Source organism: Jaculus jaculus, chromosome 1, assembly GCF_020740685.1.
Source record: "Jaculus jaculus isolate mJacJac1 chromosome 1, mJacJac1.mat.Y.cur, whole genome shotgun sequence".
NCBI lineage: Eukaryota > Metazoa > Chordata > Mammalia > Rodentia > Dipodidae > Jaculus > Jaculus jaculus.
In genome coordinates, this window is record NC_059102.1 from 313,123,962 (window position 1) to 313,141,298 (window position 17,337).

The following is a 17,337-nucleotide window of genomic DNA, read 5'->3' on the forward strand; positions in this document are numbered from 1 at the left end:
CAGGGGTTTGTCAATCTTGTTTATTTTTTTTCAAAGAACCAGCCCTTTGTTTTATTTATTTATTTAAAAATTGTTTTACTGGTTTTCAATTTATTAATTTTTTTCTCTAATCTTATTTCTCTCCATCTGGAGCTCTTTGGGTTGGATTCTTCTTGTTTTTCCAATGCCTTTAAGTGGACAGTTACGTTATTAATTTGGTATCTCTCTGCCTTTGTAATGAAGGCATTTAACACTACGATTTTTCCCCTTTGGACTGCCTTCATTGTTTCCCATGATTTTTTGTAGGTTGTCTTTTCATTATCATTCAATTCTAGAAATTTTATAATTTCTTTTTTGATTTCTTCTGTAACCCATCCATCATTCTAAAGTGGGTTGTTTAGTGTCCAGGAGCTGGTGGAATTCTTGATGTGTCCCTGGTTGATAATATCTAACTTTAAAGCATTCTGATCTGACATGATGCAATAAATTACTTCAATTTTCCTGACTTTATGAAGGCATGCTTTATGGCCTATTATATAGTCAGTTTTTGAGAAGGTTCTGTTTCATGGGCTGCTGGGAAGAATGTGTATTCTGAAGAGTTGGGTTGGAAAGTTCTGTAGATGTCTGCTAGACCTAGTTCATCTACAATGCTATTGAGCTCTATTACTTCCCTGTTGATATTCTTCATGGATGATCTGGATGGGCCTCTCTTTTGAGAGATTCAGAAAATTTCTTCAGTAATTTTGTTTTGCCTGGATTATTTATCCTTCTGGTAGAACCATGGACCAGTTGGTTGGTCATTTTGGGGTATCCCACAGTGTAGGGTGGATTTTAACTGAGACATAGGCCCAGCATTTGGAGTTGAAAGCAACTCCCATCTAATAAGGAACCTCATGAAGCTCTGACTTAATACAGAGGCAGTGTGATATATGGTCAAGCAGATTTCACCTGACTCCTCTTTAGACCCCTTTCCAACCAGCCAGGTATCACTTCGGTAGCATGTAACCTCAAGTAGGAATGACATCAGTGTGTAATCCTGGATGGATCATGGAGTCTAGTCTCCTCCTTCTTCAAAGTAAGAATAAAGGAGACTATTTTCTAGAGTTGTTATGAGGATTAAGCAAATAGTAGATATGGAAACATATATCAGTAGACTAGTTAATGCATGATGAGTGTTCCTATATCTTGCCTTTCCTTTGTTCATTTTCAACGTATAATAATTTTATCCAGGCAAATAGTAACCTAAGTTTTCTCTCTCTCTGAATATTTACCTTAGCTCCTAAATACCAGGATTTCACTGCGAGTGAGATCTGGCTCAGTACTCTTCAGTGATATTTTTGCATTCTAGCCTCCAGTGGTAAGAATGGGAAGGTTTGAAAAGGAAAAGTGGTCACATGTAATTCAATAGATAATTTATGCATTGCAAGTTATCATTTGGCCTTATATAAGTGAATAAACTAATATTTACCTTACAGATCAAAGAATAGGTATCAGAATTGCTTGTTATAAGTGTCCTTTGTCAGCCAGTCCCCAACAAGAAACACTTTCAGGGAGGATGGGTTTAAGTTTAGCCTGCAGTTTCAGGGGACGCAGCAAGAGGTAGCTGGTCCCATTGCATCCACAGTATGAATGCAGGATAGGAAGAGGGGCCAGCCTTTCAAACTGCGAGGCCTACCTACAATGGCTCACTTCCCCCAGCAAGGCTCCACCTTCTGAGGAGTCTATACCCTTCCCAAACAGTACCACAAGTGGCAACCAAGTCTTCAAATACATGGGCCTATAGGGAACATTCTCCACTCAAATCACTACAAAGAGAAACAGCTGCTATTTATTGATGAACCCTATGTTAGAAACTCTTAAATGCAACACTTGAAAAATATGATTAGAAACTTTAAAAAGAAATTATTTTATTTATGAGGGAGAGAGAGGCATAGAGAATGGCACTCCAGGCCCTTCAGCCACTGTAAATGAACCCCAGATGCACCTTGTATATCTGGCTTACATGGATTCTGGGGAATCGAATCAGGATCTTTTGACTTCACAGGCAAATGCATTAATCACTAAGCCATATCTCCAGCCCATAGAGAAACTTTTATGTATGTTGAGGCATGTGATGATCCAGGGTAAGACTGCTTACACCCTGTTCCATTACATGACTGCTGGATTATCTGAATTCTAACTCTTTCTCTGTTACTCTCAAACCTCTTGAAAATCATGAAAGCATGTAATCTGTAGTATAAATATTTGCTTTAGCTCATGCTTTGCAAAGTTCATATAACCTGGACCCTGCCCAGCTCCAAGGCCCTATTGTGAAAGCTATTCCAGTAAGTTGTGCAGTGAGGAAATCCTGCAGTCAGGGCCTCTGAGCTGTAATTTCTTCCAGTGTTGATGTCTACTGACAACACTCTGGAGTCACAGTGCAGGCTTCCAATCTCCCCTTTGGTACTTATGACTCCATATAAAGCATAAACAGTGCTATGTCTGTTTTACCCAACTGAAAATGGGGATGATAGTCTGTACTTCTTAGAAGCAACAACTTAAATGAATCCATTCATGGGGTGTTCTTAGCACGTCATCTGGAATAGTCTCAATACTAATCAATATCAAATATCAGTGCTGGTTGGTGGCCTTGTCTATGATACTTTCAGAACTGCTGTTTTCTGGCTTTGTTTTTAGATAAATGATAAAGCTATGCAAAATGGCATGATCATAATTCCTGGTCAGAATTTCTTTCTTCCTCTCTATTCCCACCACATGGCAAAAAAAAAAAAATGGTAGACTGTGAAATTTAAGCAGCAGGACACTTACATTTAAAATATGATTCTCTGGATTTAACACATAGAAGCAATCTTGAAGCCATTTAACTTTATGCATGTGTGTGGGTGTGTCACTTAAGTTTGTATATATATATATATATATATATATATATATATATATATATATATATATATATACACAATAATTTTTAGGATCTTGCTGGGATTAAATAAAACATGTGCATGATGGTTACTGGTGGAAAACCCAACACATGGGTGTCTAATGCTGTTGGCATCTGAATATGAATCACATGTTTGTGTACTGGGCAACAGTTGCCTTACCTCATTGCCTATACAACAGAAGTGGTATTTGTCACTTTTCATGGTTTTCCTCCCATACTGTTTTTATTGGTGAATAATTATGCTCCTCTGGAGCCCTTGTCAAATCCTATATCCTGGACTGGTAAAGTAACTCTGTTTCCTGGTCCACAGGTGAATATTGACCACTTCACCAAGGCCATCACAATGAAGAACCTGGTGGAACCTTCCTTGAACAGCTTTGATGTGGCCCAGAAGAGAATCCATGCCCTGATGGAGAAGGATTCGCTGCCTCGCTTTGTGCGCTCTGAGTTTTATCAGGAATTAATCAAGTAGTAATTGGGTCAGAATTTCGAGATTGTCCCATGAGCTAAGTTCTCACGAGAAATAGCATTTTCCTATCACCTTCATATCTTCCCATAGCACCTTTGCACAAAGACTTCAAGCAGGGAAACCCCTGGAGTGTTACTTGCTTTTTTTTTGCTGACTTCCACTTCTTCTCCATTTCCCCCTTTTAACTAGGGCTACAAAGTTTCCATCAGTCTCAGAGTCACAGAAAAATCCTGCCCAACACAAACCTAAGAAAAGCATAGACTACCATCAAATGTAGGCTGAGGAAATAGATTTCCACCTAAATGAGGCTGACAAAGAATATTGACATGAAAGACTAGTTTGGTCTGTCTCATCATGATTCCATTCTAGTCTTCATGCTGATCACCTTCTAATGATTTCTGAATTTGGTTAGTTAAAAGCAGTAAGCGTTTATGTGCCAGCCACTATTTGATTTTTTTATATATCATTTAAAATATTGATTTCCCCCAGAGCATCTTTGTGTTAATTGGATAATATAAATACAACAATTAATATATTGTGTTTGTACACAATATGAACAAAATGCATTTAAATTCTGCCCTTAAACCTCTTTCACTGCTCTTCTCATATATTTACTAAATTCTGTTTTGTATCAATGACCTAAGATTGACAATGGACTTTTACTAATATGTCTATTACTGAGCTATGGCACATTTTAATATTCAAATTAATTTAATCCTTGTAAGCATAAAGTGAATACCAAAATTTCTAAGAATAATCATATGAAATAAAATGGCTACTATCCATTAAAGTGGCCTCCCATTTCAATATTATGAGCAATATACTTAAAATGGAAAATGTTATCCAACTTAATTATGGTTAATTATCTTATGATACCATCTGTTTAGTAAATCATGATTATCTTCAAAACACCAACTTATCTCTGGAAAAATTCATATAACTCTATGTGGAGACTTTTTGAGCTGAGAGTTTTAGAGTATCTTGCATTTTACAAAGCACTGATAGCCTTTTGCAACCCCAGTCTTCCCTCACTATTTTGCTTCCTACCTTAATGAGTTACAATTATAGTCAGAACTTCATATTTTTACTGCTGACATACCACACACAGTTCATTGTATCTTTTTAATAAGCTTAAGTTTGAAGTTTGCATTTCATTATTATAAGATTTCCTTAAATTTCTTTTCCTTGGTAGAATTGGGTAGGCAATGACTCACATAACAGTAATAGTTTCAAACTGACCATGTATTGAGGGTATTCAAGGTGAGGATTTGGGTTGATTCATAAGAAAGAAGGTGGGCTTTTCTAAAGCATTAATAAAATTCTGAAATGTTTAAATAGAAAAAATGACATTGCTCAGTCTGGTATTTTCTTTCTAGTTCCCTTTTTTATTCACATGCACCTAGTTTTCCGTGCATCTAGCTCATTTACTCAGAGATGTCCCTGGAATATTGAAAATAAAACAGCTACATTACTTTATTATTCAGGTAAACACTGTCTGCCTGCATTGCCTTTTCTGTGGTTTTGTGATTTCGAAAGAAAATCTGGCTGAATTGTTGGCGTTTTTGCATTCTGAAAATGGACTGGAGTGACTGTGTCTGCTGCCAGCAGTCACAATTGGTAGAACTCATTCATATTTGTCAAGATTGTTCACTGCAGAAAAGTTCTTTTCCCAGTCAGTCTACAGCTAAGTGGAAACAACTCTATGGGCATGGGGTCTTCAGTGTTGCATTTGTGTGGGACTGACAAAGAACCCAGATTAAAACAAAACAAAACAAAACAAAATGCCAAGTTGTACTTGAGAAGCCTCCCTTAGTATTTGTCCATTATGCTTCAAAGCAGTAGGTAGGAAAAAGACAACAGCTTTCTCAACAGCTAGAAACACTAAATACCAAAGAATTTAGTTAGTTGTTTTTCTTGAACTTTGATCATTAAAAAACAACGTTAATTAAAATTTTAAATATTCTATTCACATTATTTGAAATACTCAAATGCTTGAAAATGCCCAGAGAGTTGACTAGATGTTAGAGATAGTTGCTGTTATGAAAGTTCCAGCTGATGGTATTCACTACTGATTTCAACTGTCACTGGAGGATGAGGAGAGTGGGAATGGCTTCCTCAAGGGCGGTGCTGTGATGGCATTAAAGAAGGAAGAGAGGAATGCCCTGAAGTCAAATGGTGACTTTACATATCTCCATATCTATCCATATATCTACAGTTGCGCATTTAAAACGGTATATAAGACATTTAGAACAGCATATACACATATAATACATATATATATATATACATGTATATTCTTCTAATATATTAAGTAGCAAAACAAATATAAGCATCCATTCCCAAATCAAATATATTAAACTTGGCCTAGAAAAATTTTGAAAAGCTTTTTGAAACTCAGAGAAGAAAAACTTCTATGTGAGTAGTTGTTTCCATAGTAACACAAAGAAAATACATTCCTTTAAATTGGAGAATTTAGCAAAGTTGGGATGACCTTTACAGGAAAAGAATGTGTAACATCTATTTATCACTTTTCCCCTCCTCCCCCTCCTTTCTATGTTCCCTTGAGGAAATTGCCTGGGAAAGTATGAAGCTTAATGCAAGAGCCCTGTGGTGCTTGCATTTTCCTCCCCTGGTATGGAAATAGAGCTACAGTTGTAAGTGGTCTGGGATGTAGGAGAAAGGTGTCAGGACCATATTGTGGTCAATGGAGCAGGAGTATCTGCTCCTTATTATTGAGAGAAACCTACGTGTACCCTAGGTACTAGCCCATAACCTGGTTTTCTGCCTGTGTTTGATGTAGTTTGGGGTTAGAGTCAAATTAAAATTAAAAAAAAGACCAGGGAAAAGATACAGGCCATCCATTCTTGGGTAAATTAGGAAGATAATTAGGAAGGTATTTCTCATGTTCGTTAAGGCTGTGGCTGTTCATGGGGACAGCATACACACACACACTTTCTCCTAGACAGGCATCTTTCAAATGAGAGTCAAATGCATGAAAAAATATTTTATTATCCTTTCTCATATTCTGTGTGCTACAATTCTTTATTGTATAAATTGTTCTTTGACTTTTGCTGGTAATACATAAGAAGAATAACTTGATGTGAACAATAATTTGTACTTACATCCTTCTTGAAGTCATGGAATTTATTTGGCTGATATGTTCTTTGTACACAGTCCACTTCAATAAGATGAGCTCAGTTATTGCTTAAAGAATAGTAGAAATCCATTAGCAAATCCATAGATAAACTATATCTTCCAGGGTTTTGCCAAATTATCTAGACTATCATAAAATTTCTGGCTTGATACTCACTCATTTCAATGGCCACATATATTTTTGGAAAATGATTTATACTCTTGAAACTAGATCCTCTAGCAGATCATTTCTTCTGCTTCTTAGGAATTTAGCATTTGGGAGGGAAAAATGGTTTACAAGAACAAGGGGAAGAAAGCTGAGAGGGGCAATTCTAACAAAGTAAGGGCCCAGTCCTATGAAATTGCTCCATTGGCTAGGAGACATTTAGGAGCAGCCCAGCTTGATGAAAAATCAAACTGCGTCTTGCTCTTGTTTTGCGGATTTGCTGGGAGGCATTTTGTGACTCATAAATGCAGCTCTATGAGTATTCATTTTAACTTCCCATAGAACCTCTACTAAAGAAGGGAGCAAACGTGGAGGGCATCCTTCCACTATTTTATTCACGGGCACCAGAAAGAACTATCTCTAACATCTAGTCAACTCTCTGGGCATTTTCAAACATGCAATCATCCAAACTTGAGAGCTAAGCAACTCAGTGGAGGCTTTGGATGTCAGTCTTGGTGTAAGTTGGTATACTCTGTCGAAATTGTCACTAGGCTTGTCTAGTTTAAGTCTCTTAGGCCTGCATTCTTTACAGCATACACTTAACATTTTCTTGGTGCAAGACCCTGGTCAGCAATTTAAAAGCTATTACTTGTGTTAAACACACTTTTTACCAAATAGTTCTTGGCAAATGAGAGCAATTGAAAATTAAAGAGAGGATTTTCCCAGCATCAGTAAACCATCCTGGAACTGAGGAGGTCAACCCCTCTACATGAGGAGACATCTGTGACTCTGAATGAAAACACAGCAGCAAATGAGAAATAAAACATACAAAACTATTAGAGTTTTATCCTCAAGTTACCATTTAATAATGTTTTCCTAATAGATAAGCTGCAAACCACCTTATCAATACCCAGTTCAATATGCTTCTTGCAGGTTACTTCTCTCACTAAAATTGTTTTTCTTCCCCACCCACTGTATTTTACATAGGCAATATTGAGTATATTAAGAGCATTTCACTTCTCATCTAGGATGACATACAGGCTAAAGTATAGACAAAAGGAAAGGAAACACTGAAAATTTTGTCACAGAAGACAAGTAAAATGAGTGATGTTTGCTAAATATTCTTTTTATATCATAATGTATCTGGTTTTAAGGAAAATCATTTTGAGAATATGTAGTGAGGAGACTGGAGTAGAAATTTAAGGTATATCAAACTATTTGTCACTTATAAGTTTTAAATTCTGAACCAATTATGTTTATTTCCTGATTTTTGTATACCATGTTTTATGTACTGTGACTCGTGTTTCTTGGTAGTGGAACAACAAATAATTATCTGTAACCACAACCACAGTATTATATTAAATATATCTATGTACTAACCTCCTGAGTTCTTCTTGACTCCCATGCATTCTTCATGAAGCCTTGTTTCTACTCCATGCTTCTTACAACAACTGAACTCTTATCTTTGGATTCCTTTTTTTTTTTTTAAATATTTTTTTGTTCATTATTTATTTATTTATTTGAGAGCGACAGACACAGAGAGAAAGACAGATAGAGGGAAAGAGAAAGAATGGGCGTGCCAGGGCTTCCAGCCACTGCAAACGAACTCCAGACGCATGCGCCCCCTTGTGCATCTGGCTAACGTGGGACCTGGGGAACCGAGCCTCAAACCGGGGTCCTTTGGCTTCACAGGCAAGCGCTTAACCGCAAAGCCATCTCTCCAGCCCTATCTTTGGATTCTTAATAACAAGGCACAATTCCAACATCAGCTAATCTACACAATTCAGTGAATGAGATACAAAACACAAATATCACAACCCCTAGTAAAAATCATTTATTGACCTGGCTGCTATCACTTTTCATGGTAGACTGCTCATGTCATCATATTTTAATCCTGCACTACTCAATGAATATTGTATTATATAACAGACATTGGTGAAAGGTGTCACTATAAGCAACTCAGGATCTGTCACTTTAAAGGTGGTGGTCAATTTAGGTGATATGTTCAAGTCACACAACTATGGGATCTGAAACTGGGTGAAAGAGGAAAGGTTGAATTCAAAAAAAAGAGAGAGAGAAATAGCATCAAATATCATGGATTTCATTCCAAGCAAAAAAATTGCCCATACTAGGAATCACAGGATCTGCAAGAATTATGACATTATCCAGATATATAACTTTGGGTGAATCCTTGAATTCTATAGACCTGGAATTCCTCCCTGATGACAAGGAGATCAGTGGAGAAGTATTGATAAAAACTAAGAGAAGAAAGGTAGACAGAGGCAGACATGCAGAGACAGAAGATAGAAAAGACAATGAAGTGTATATCTTTCGTGGTTTCTGACAAATATTTTGGTTTTCCAGGTCCCATGTGCCTCCAGTGCATTTTGCACTTGAATGAGCCAATAAGAAAGTTTCTGGTCTTTTCATATTATCCACTTTTTTTTGGTCAAATCCTGTCTGCTTAATGTTTGACATGTTAAAGCAACAAAGTATATTGATGGAAGTCTTATTTAAGAGCAAAGATCATGAAGGGACTGGCAGTCTTTGTTAAGTCTGGCGAATTGGCCTCATGACCAAGTAGCCTGGGCTCTGTCATTAGACAATATTTGCCAGTTGCTGCCACCACAGGAGGATGTTGTGATGGCAGACAGGCAGGTGTAAGATGCTCACACTTGAAAACTTAATGCCTTGTGACTTCCACTGGCGGGAACAGTCTGTCACATGTGGGGAAAGAATGACTATCTTAAATTGTGCTATTAAATGCCCACAGCCTTTTACTCCCAAGCAGAATTCTTAGAAAACATAAAAGACACTTAGAAAGGGCTTAGAGCTCAAAGGTTTTAATGAACAAGGATAAATAGAGATTGATGTTCTCTTATTTCTTTTAACTGAACATTCATTCGGACTGATTCTTAATTTAGCCACTAAAACCCTAGCCTACTTGAATTTCTCAATTTTTACTGATGATGAGTGGGGAAATGATGAAGAAACAAATTTCAGGTTCTGGGGCTGGAAAGATAGCTCAGCAGTAAATGAATTTGCCTGCAAAGCTTAATGACCTGGGCTTGATTCCCCAGAACCCATATAAAGGCAGATTCACAAAGTACTATATGCATCTGGAGTTTATTTTCAGGGGCTATAGGCCCTCTCACACCTATTCTCTCTCTCTCTGTCTCTCTCTCTCTCTCTGCCTCTCTCTCTCTCTCTCTCCTTACATAAAAATACATAAATAAAAATGCAAAAGATCCAGGTTCTATAAAACATTGTTACTCTCATATGGCTGGGATGGAAGCTCATCTCCCCTCTCTCTGAAGAGAGGCCAGGACCCGGGGGCACAAAGAGTTGGCACTGATTTACCTGCACAGGCCAGTGAGCTACATTGCCCCAGGGATTATCTTCTCCACACAGTTCACACCAAAGAAAATTACTCAGGCTATCCCAATGATTCACCCCATCTCCATAACATCAGTGAGGAACTCAAGGTCTATGGAAGTCTAAGAATCTGTTCCAAGTTCTGTCTATCTAGATAGTGTCATAATTCTTACAGATCTTATGGTTCCTAAGATGGACCATTCTTTAGAATGAAACCCATGTTATGCCATGATAACACATCTACAGCATGATAGATGCTCTTAAATTTGACATCACGGAGTTATGAAATACTGACATCTTCCCCCCCCAAAAAATGTTGCTTCTCATAAAGGATGCTTTTCCCTGTTGCTATGGTAATTTCTCAGCTAGATATCCTTTTGAAGTCATATGCAACCCCTTTGAGTATAAAATACCCATTAGAAAATTCCATTTATTCATACTTTAGCTTGCACAACTCTACTTGGATTATAGACATTATTTATTTCTTAAAATCTTCCTAAAGACAACCAAAGGTAAATATTGCTTTGATCAATGGAGACAAAAGTATATCTAATGTTATATTTTGATAGTAATATAGATACTGGTCCCATTCTCTGACATCAACAGGGTAAATTTGTGGGCATAGAGCAATCTTTGGATAAACAGAAATAAGTGAACACACAACAATATTATAGCTTAAACATCACCCAAGCAACAATTGTGTATTGCTTTATTCTTTATTTGGATGTAAAAAACTGGCAAAGTTCCCATGCTAAATTTTCCAGTTTACAACTTGTTCCATTTTGCTTAGGGTTTTCCATCACTTAACAGCTCTCTCTTAAATGCTACTCTTCATGTAAGGAGTAACAGGTAAGATACTTAACAGCTTTTAGGAGACAAGGAAGAAAATTATTTACAGTATCTGAACATATTGTTCTCAACTAGCGATGGCTTCTGATGCTCTGAAGCCTTGGTGGGCTCCAGACTCAGGAGACACAGTTTTGTGGAATATGTGCACCTCCACTCTCCATTTACCAAACAACACTTCACCTATCCAAGCATTTAAACCCACTCAGGGGCTGAGGATGGAGCTCAGTTGACAGTGTGCTTGCCTAACATGCACAGGGCCGTGGATGCCATACCCACATAAGCCAGACATGGTTGTGCATACCTGGAATCCCCACACTTGGGAGGAAAAGCAGAAGGATCAATAATTTAAACTAATCCTCCTTGTCTAATAGAGAGTTCAAAACCACCCCAAAAGATATGAGATCCTGTCTAAATAAATAAATATATAAATTATTAATTAATTAATAAAAGAAACTCAGGCACAGCAATGATCAAATTCACTTAACAATTCCTAAATACCAGACATCAAAATATCCGACAACAGAGGAATGGATAGAGAAAATGTAATATAGATGTGAACTTTTTTCAGCTATAAAGAAAAATGAAATTACTCCATTTGTAGGAAAATGGATACAATTTAAAATATGCATATTTAGCAAATTTAGCCAATCACATAAAGTGAAACATTAAGGTTTGCACTCACTTTTACTTTCTAGATTTTACATAGATATATGAAATAAAGTAAAATTGTCTAGGGGGAACAAAGACCAAAGGGAGTGAAAAGAGGAGAGAAGGAAGAATAAGAAAGAATAAGGAAAGCATGTTTGACACACACGTGTAAAAGCTTCAAAATGGGCTGCAGAGATGGCTTAGTGGTTAAGCACTTGCCTGTGAAGCCTAAGGACCCCAGTTCGAGGCTCGATTCCCCAGGACCCACGTTAGCCAGATGCACAAGGGGGTGCACGCGTCTGGAATTCGTTTGCAGTGGCTAGAAGCCCTGGTGCACCCATTCTCTCTCTCTTTCTCTCTCTCTCTCTCTCTCTCTCTCTCTGCCTCCTTCTCTCTGTCTGTCTCTCTCAAATAAATAAATAAAAATAAAGAACAGAAAAAAAAATTTTTAAGCTTCAAAATAAAATATCTCACTTATTTGCAAGCAGAGAGAGAGAGAGAGAGAGAGAGAGAGAGAAAATGGTGCAACAAGGCCTCCTGACACTGCAAATAAATCCAGATACATGTACCGATTCGTGTAATCTGCATTTATGTGAGTAAGGGGAACCTGAACACAGGCTGCCAGGCTTTGTAAGCAAGCACCTTTAATATCGCAATCATCTCTCTAGCTCTTTCTTTAAAAATTTTATTTACTTACTTATTGGCAAATGTGTGTGTGTGTGTGTGTGTGTACATGAATTCATCAGGGTCTTTTGCCACTGTAAACAAATGATAGGGAATTGAACCTGGGCCACCAAGCTTTTAAAGCAAATACCTTTAAATGCTGAACCAGCTTCCAAAACCCATAAATTACTTTTTAATTCTAAATACCTACTAGCTTCCTATACTTAGAATATTTTAAATTAATAGATAATTATATTATAACTGATTTCTCATGGAGCCCTTGGAACATCCCTCTTACTGCTCAAAGGTTGTACTAATTCTAAAATTTGATTTTACATCCTGAACTGCATCCTGAGTCCTCAGTGGAAAACAAAGTTCCCTGAACTAGCCTTTCAGATGCAACTTCTCTCATTCCCTAGTGTACCATGCTTCCTCCTGCTCAAGAAGAGAAATGCCTCTTGTTACTATAGTGCTTTGAATGTACGATGTCCTCCATAAGCTCATGTGTTTTAATACTTGGTGCCAATTTGATGGAACTGTTTGGGAAGTCTGTGGAATCTTTAGAAGGTAGAGTGTTACTGGAGGAAGTGGGTCCGTTGTGGGTGAGGCTGGGTCCACTTCCCATTAATTCTATTTTTCCTGATTCTGGCTGAAATGTGATGAGGTGGGATTCCGTGCCTCCCTGTCATGAAACTTTCCTTTGAAACCACAAACCACAATAAACGACTTCCTTTCTTAAGCTGCTTCTGTTCAGGTATTTGAAAAACTAACGAATGCAGAAGTGTTGCATCTGTGTTGCCTAGCCAACACATGTATTTTTTTAAAAAACATTAGCAAACAAATAGTCACCTTCTCCAGATATGCTGTCTTGTCACCTGACAAGCCCTAGCCACAGTTGATGACATCATCCAAGTTTAGTGCACTTCTACTAAAGATATTTCCACAGCCAGTTGATAGGAAAGTTGTGTGGGACAGTTAGGGACTTCTCTCTGAAGAGTGTTAGCAAATCAAAAGTCCTAAATTCCCAGGAAGATAGGCCAATAAAGGGAGTAAAAATTGCTGTGTTTTCTACACATGCCCTCAGGAAATGGTAGTGCTCCTACACACTGATGTTGTCTGGTGATAAATACCAAGTCATGGAGAAGGAATGGAAATGAAAAGCTGGTGGGACCATCAATAGCCTCAGACATCTTTAGGCAGGTAGACCCTGCTCCACTTCCTTCAAAGTCTGAAGTCCCTGGGCTCGGGAACTGTGCTCTTTATCTAGGTAAGTAGGTCAGACATATATCAAATTATTTGTCTCCATGCATCCCCAGCCAGTTGGAATAGAGGAAATAGAGAAAAATAAATAAATTATCCTTGATTATTTTGTAGCAGGTGACTACTGTGTGTGACTTGTCATTCTTATTCGATTTCTATTTCACTGTAGGGGGTAGACAAAGGTAGAACTCTAATCTTGCTCATTTGAAGCCATCCTTTATTCCTTTAAAAGGGTTTAATGACATTTGTGGATTGTCTGACTTCCCAGCCTAGTCTTTCAAAATGACTCAGTATAAATAAAGGAAGTAAAACAACATATAATTTTAGCTTGTATGAAGGACCCTCTGTCTTCTTAATCAGCAGTCTATAAAGTGTCTGCATATGGGAATAAAGGAAGTTGAAATCAAATGAAAGCACTTATTCAGCTACTAGCTCCCCAAATTATACAACACACTAAAAGAAGACCTCAAAGGCTCAGATGGCATGTCTTTACAAACACTAGATCAACGGCCTTTTGAACTGTGAGTGCAGACCTGAGAAACTAGTGCCCAGGCTATATTGGACTGTAATGCTAGGACAATGGCTTTTCTAGGAATAATGTTCATCTCCGTGTAGACTCGGTAGCAGGTGCTTTAGAGTCACATACTTTGAATCAGAGGCTTCGTACTTCATCACTATAACTTAAGCAGCAGACATTCTTCCTGAACGGTGATTTGACGCTTTTGAAAAAAAAGGGGTAGCCCGATATTCTATAATGCAGAGAAATTACGCAGAGTAAATGAAATAAAATAGGAAAAAGGTTTTCTAACTTGTGAAATGAAGTTTCTTTCTTGGGTTTCCATATAGGTAAGGGTTCCTTCCTTATCCTGGTATAGCTCACATGGTCAGAAAAAGGAAGAACTTCTTTAGGTATCACCAGGAAAAAGAGTGGCAGCATGCTGCCATTTTCATCTCTCTACCAGGTCCTATCCATAAGCTATAAAAATCCTGGAGTTATGTCTTATTCTTTGTGTCCTGAGAATACAGCATTGACTCAGGAAAGGACACAAAGCTGTGAGAAGACAACTGGTCTACCCGATGACAGCTGGAGTGCTTTGCCCTCTTCCACTCTGGACTACTCAACATAGTAACTGTTCATGATGTAGTTTTTCTGTACTTTATTTCATTTTATCATCACTACAACTCACTGAAATAGGTAGGATTCAAAAGGCCCACTTCATACTTAAGAAGTCAGAAGATCAAAATTCAAATGACTTGGCAAAGTCACACCATTAATACCAGAGCTAAACCTGCAGGACATGTCTTGTGGCCTGTGGCTTGGGATCACCATGTCTCCCTTCCTTCCTTTGTTTATTCATTCTTCCTTACCCCTTCCCTCTCTCCCTCCTTTATTTCTTTCTTCCCTTATTTTCTCCTTCCCTCCCTTTTTTCCTTCCTCTCTCCATCTTTCCCCTCTTTCCTTGCTCCTCTTCTCCCTCCTTCCCTTCCAACACAGAATTTCAAGTAAATAAATGATCTACCAGATGTCTGTTGGAGTGTTTTGGCCTTCTCAGATATACCTATTTTGAGACAGGGTCTCACTATCTAGCCCAACTAGCCTCTAACTGCAAACCTTTCAACCCTCCTGACTCAGTTCCCAAGTGATTGGATTACAGACATGAGACACCACACCCAATTCTGGGGATGTTTTCCCTATGACAGACTCTACAGTATGCTGTTAAGATACTAAACACTATTAGCATCTTCGTGGAGATGATAATATGGACCTTGAATATACATAATTTTTTTCTTTTAAAAATTTTTATTAGAAGGCCACCTCAACAGATTGAGCGCTTATCTAAGAACTTGAGGAACCAGAGAAGGTGGTAAGAGCACATATATGAGCCTGTCCTCATTCAGTTTGTCATTAGCCTTGCAATGAAGCCTCTGCATTTATTCTTTGTTCTAATTGGCATTCTATCTCAAATAGCCTTCATCTGGAGGCCAGCTGGCACTGTTTACTCAAGGATGGAGCTCTTGACTAACCTCTGAGATTATGCCCACTTATGAAAGTCTAGTACTGGTTTTTATCTTGCCTCAGCATTTAATGACTTTTTATGCCTGGATATTTCCTTTAAAATTCCAAATCCAATTCTACTTTCTGGTCCACCAAAGTTGTTGTTACTACCCTGGCTCTGGTATACAGCAGAGCTGTTTGGAGTTACACATGTATCATCTGTTCTCTGGATTAATCTTTCTTTCCCTTTTCTATGCATTATCTTTTTCTTTCTCATTTCAAACCTTCCTATGATTTTGTCTTACTTTAAAAAAATATTTTATTTTTATTTATTTGAGAGAGAGAGAGAGAGAGAGAGAGAGAGAGAGAGAGAGAGAGAATGGGTGTGCCAGAGCTTCTAGCTACTGCAAATTAATTCCAGAAACATGCACCATCATGTACATATGGTTTGCATGAAGCCCGGGGAATCAAACCTGGGTCTTTAGGCTTCATAGGGAAGCACTTTAACTGCAAGGCAATCTCTCTAGGCCGATTTATTTTAATTTGTATAGCAGAGCCTCTTACTCAAAGTCTAACAGCTTATAATCTTAATGGCACAAGTGTTTCACAAAATAAATTTAGTGATAAAAGAATTTTTACTCTATTTATTTTGAGGCCCTTTTTTATGAGAAAGAGGGAGAAAAAGAAAGATAGAGAGTCCTTAGGCTTTGCAGGCATGTACCTTAACTGCTAAGACACTTATCAAGCCCCACTACTTTTATTATGAGGAAATAAGTCTCAAAATCAGTGATGACTATAAATTCACAGTTATGGAGAAGCTGAATGAGGATCATAATCACAATGAACACTGAGTTTTCTTTCTCCTTTCTCTTATTTTCATTTTCTTTCCCTTTTAAACTTCAAACCATATTATTTTACTGTGAAGAAGGCCTGAATTTTATTTTATTTACTCAGAGATATATAATTCCAATGTGTACAGGCACCTCTTCTATATTCCCTTCTTACCCTCTTGCATATTATGTACCTGTCAGGAGTCCACGGAATCTTATCCTTTCACTCAATCCCACCCTATAAGCCATAGAACTTCACCTAGGGAAGGGACTATGAGGAACTCACATGTTCTCTGAGCACAAGGAAGGCTAAACCAACAGCTACAAGTGGCTACATAGATTTTTTTTTTTTAAGACAGAGGCTATTTCAAATATGCTACTCTGTTTTCTTTCACCCATGCACTTAGTAGGCTATGTACTTCAGCTCTGAGTTTAGAAAGCTTAATTCATTCAGCCAAGCTTTTACTCAGCCCAGACAGACCATGTTTGTATAACTGTAATAATGTTAATAAATCAGCAGCCATAGAAAAATACATTCCTCAGCTCCAAAGGACAAACAGATAAATCTTCTAAATCATTCAGCATCACTGGAACACATTGAACCCCCCAAAAAAATCTCTTTCAGAAAATAGTAAAGGTTGGGTTTGCTTCTGACGGATTTTACTGCTTACAAAACCTTTGCCATCACATAGCAAAGTCCTTTACTGCATCTTCACATTCGAAAACTGTGTCCCAAAGCTGAGGAGATGGCTTAATGGGTAAAGCACTTGCTGTATAAGCATTAGGACCCCAGTATGGATCCCGGGACGCATGAAAAACTAAGCACAGTAATCTGTGTCTGTAAAGCTGGTCCTTCCACAGTGAGATGAGAGGTGGAGACAGAAGAGTCTCCAGGAGCTTTCAGGCCAGCTAGCCTGGCACACAGTATGAACCACAGAGATGCTGTCTGAAATGGCTTACAAGCTAAGTACACACACACACACACACACACACACACACACACACACACACAATAAAATAATAAAAAAAAAA

General features: G+C 37.9%; 1 protein-coding gene across 1 annotated transcript in view; it reads left to right on the plus strand.

Annotated features, from left to right (window-relative positions):
* Rgs5 (regulator of G protein signaling 5) overlaps positions 1 to 8,063 on the plus strand; it is a 50,709-nt gene extending 42,646 nt beyond the window's left edge. Inside the window, exon 5 of the mRNA XM_004663293.2 lies at positions 3,228 to 8,063. Coding sequence (XP_004663350.2) covers positions 3,228 to 3,389 — 162 coding nt within the window. The 3' untranslated portion in view covers positions 3,390 to 8,063. The remainder of the gene's footprint in view (positions 1 to 3,227) is intronic.
* Positions 8,064 to 17,337: the final 9,274 nt, after the last annotated feature.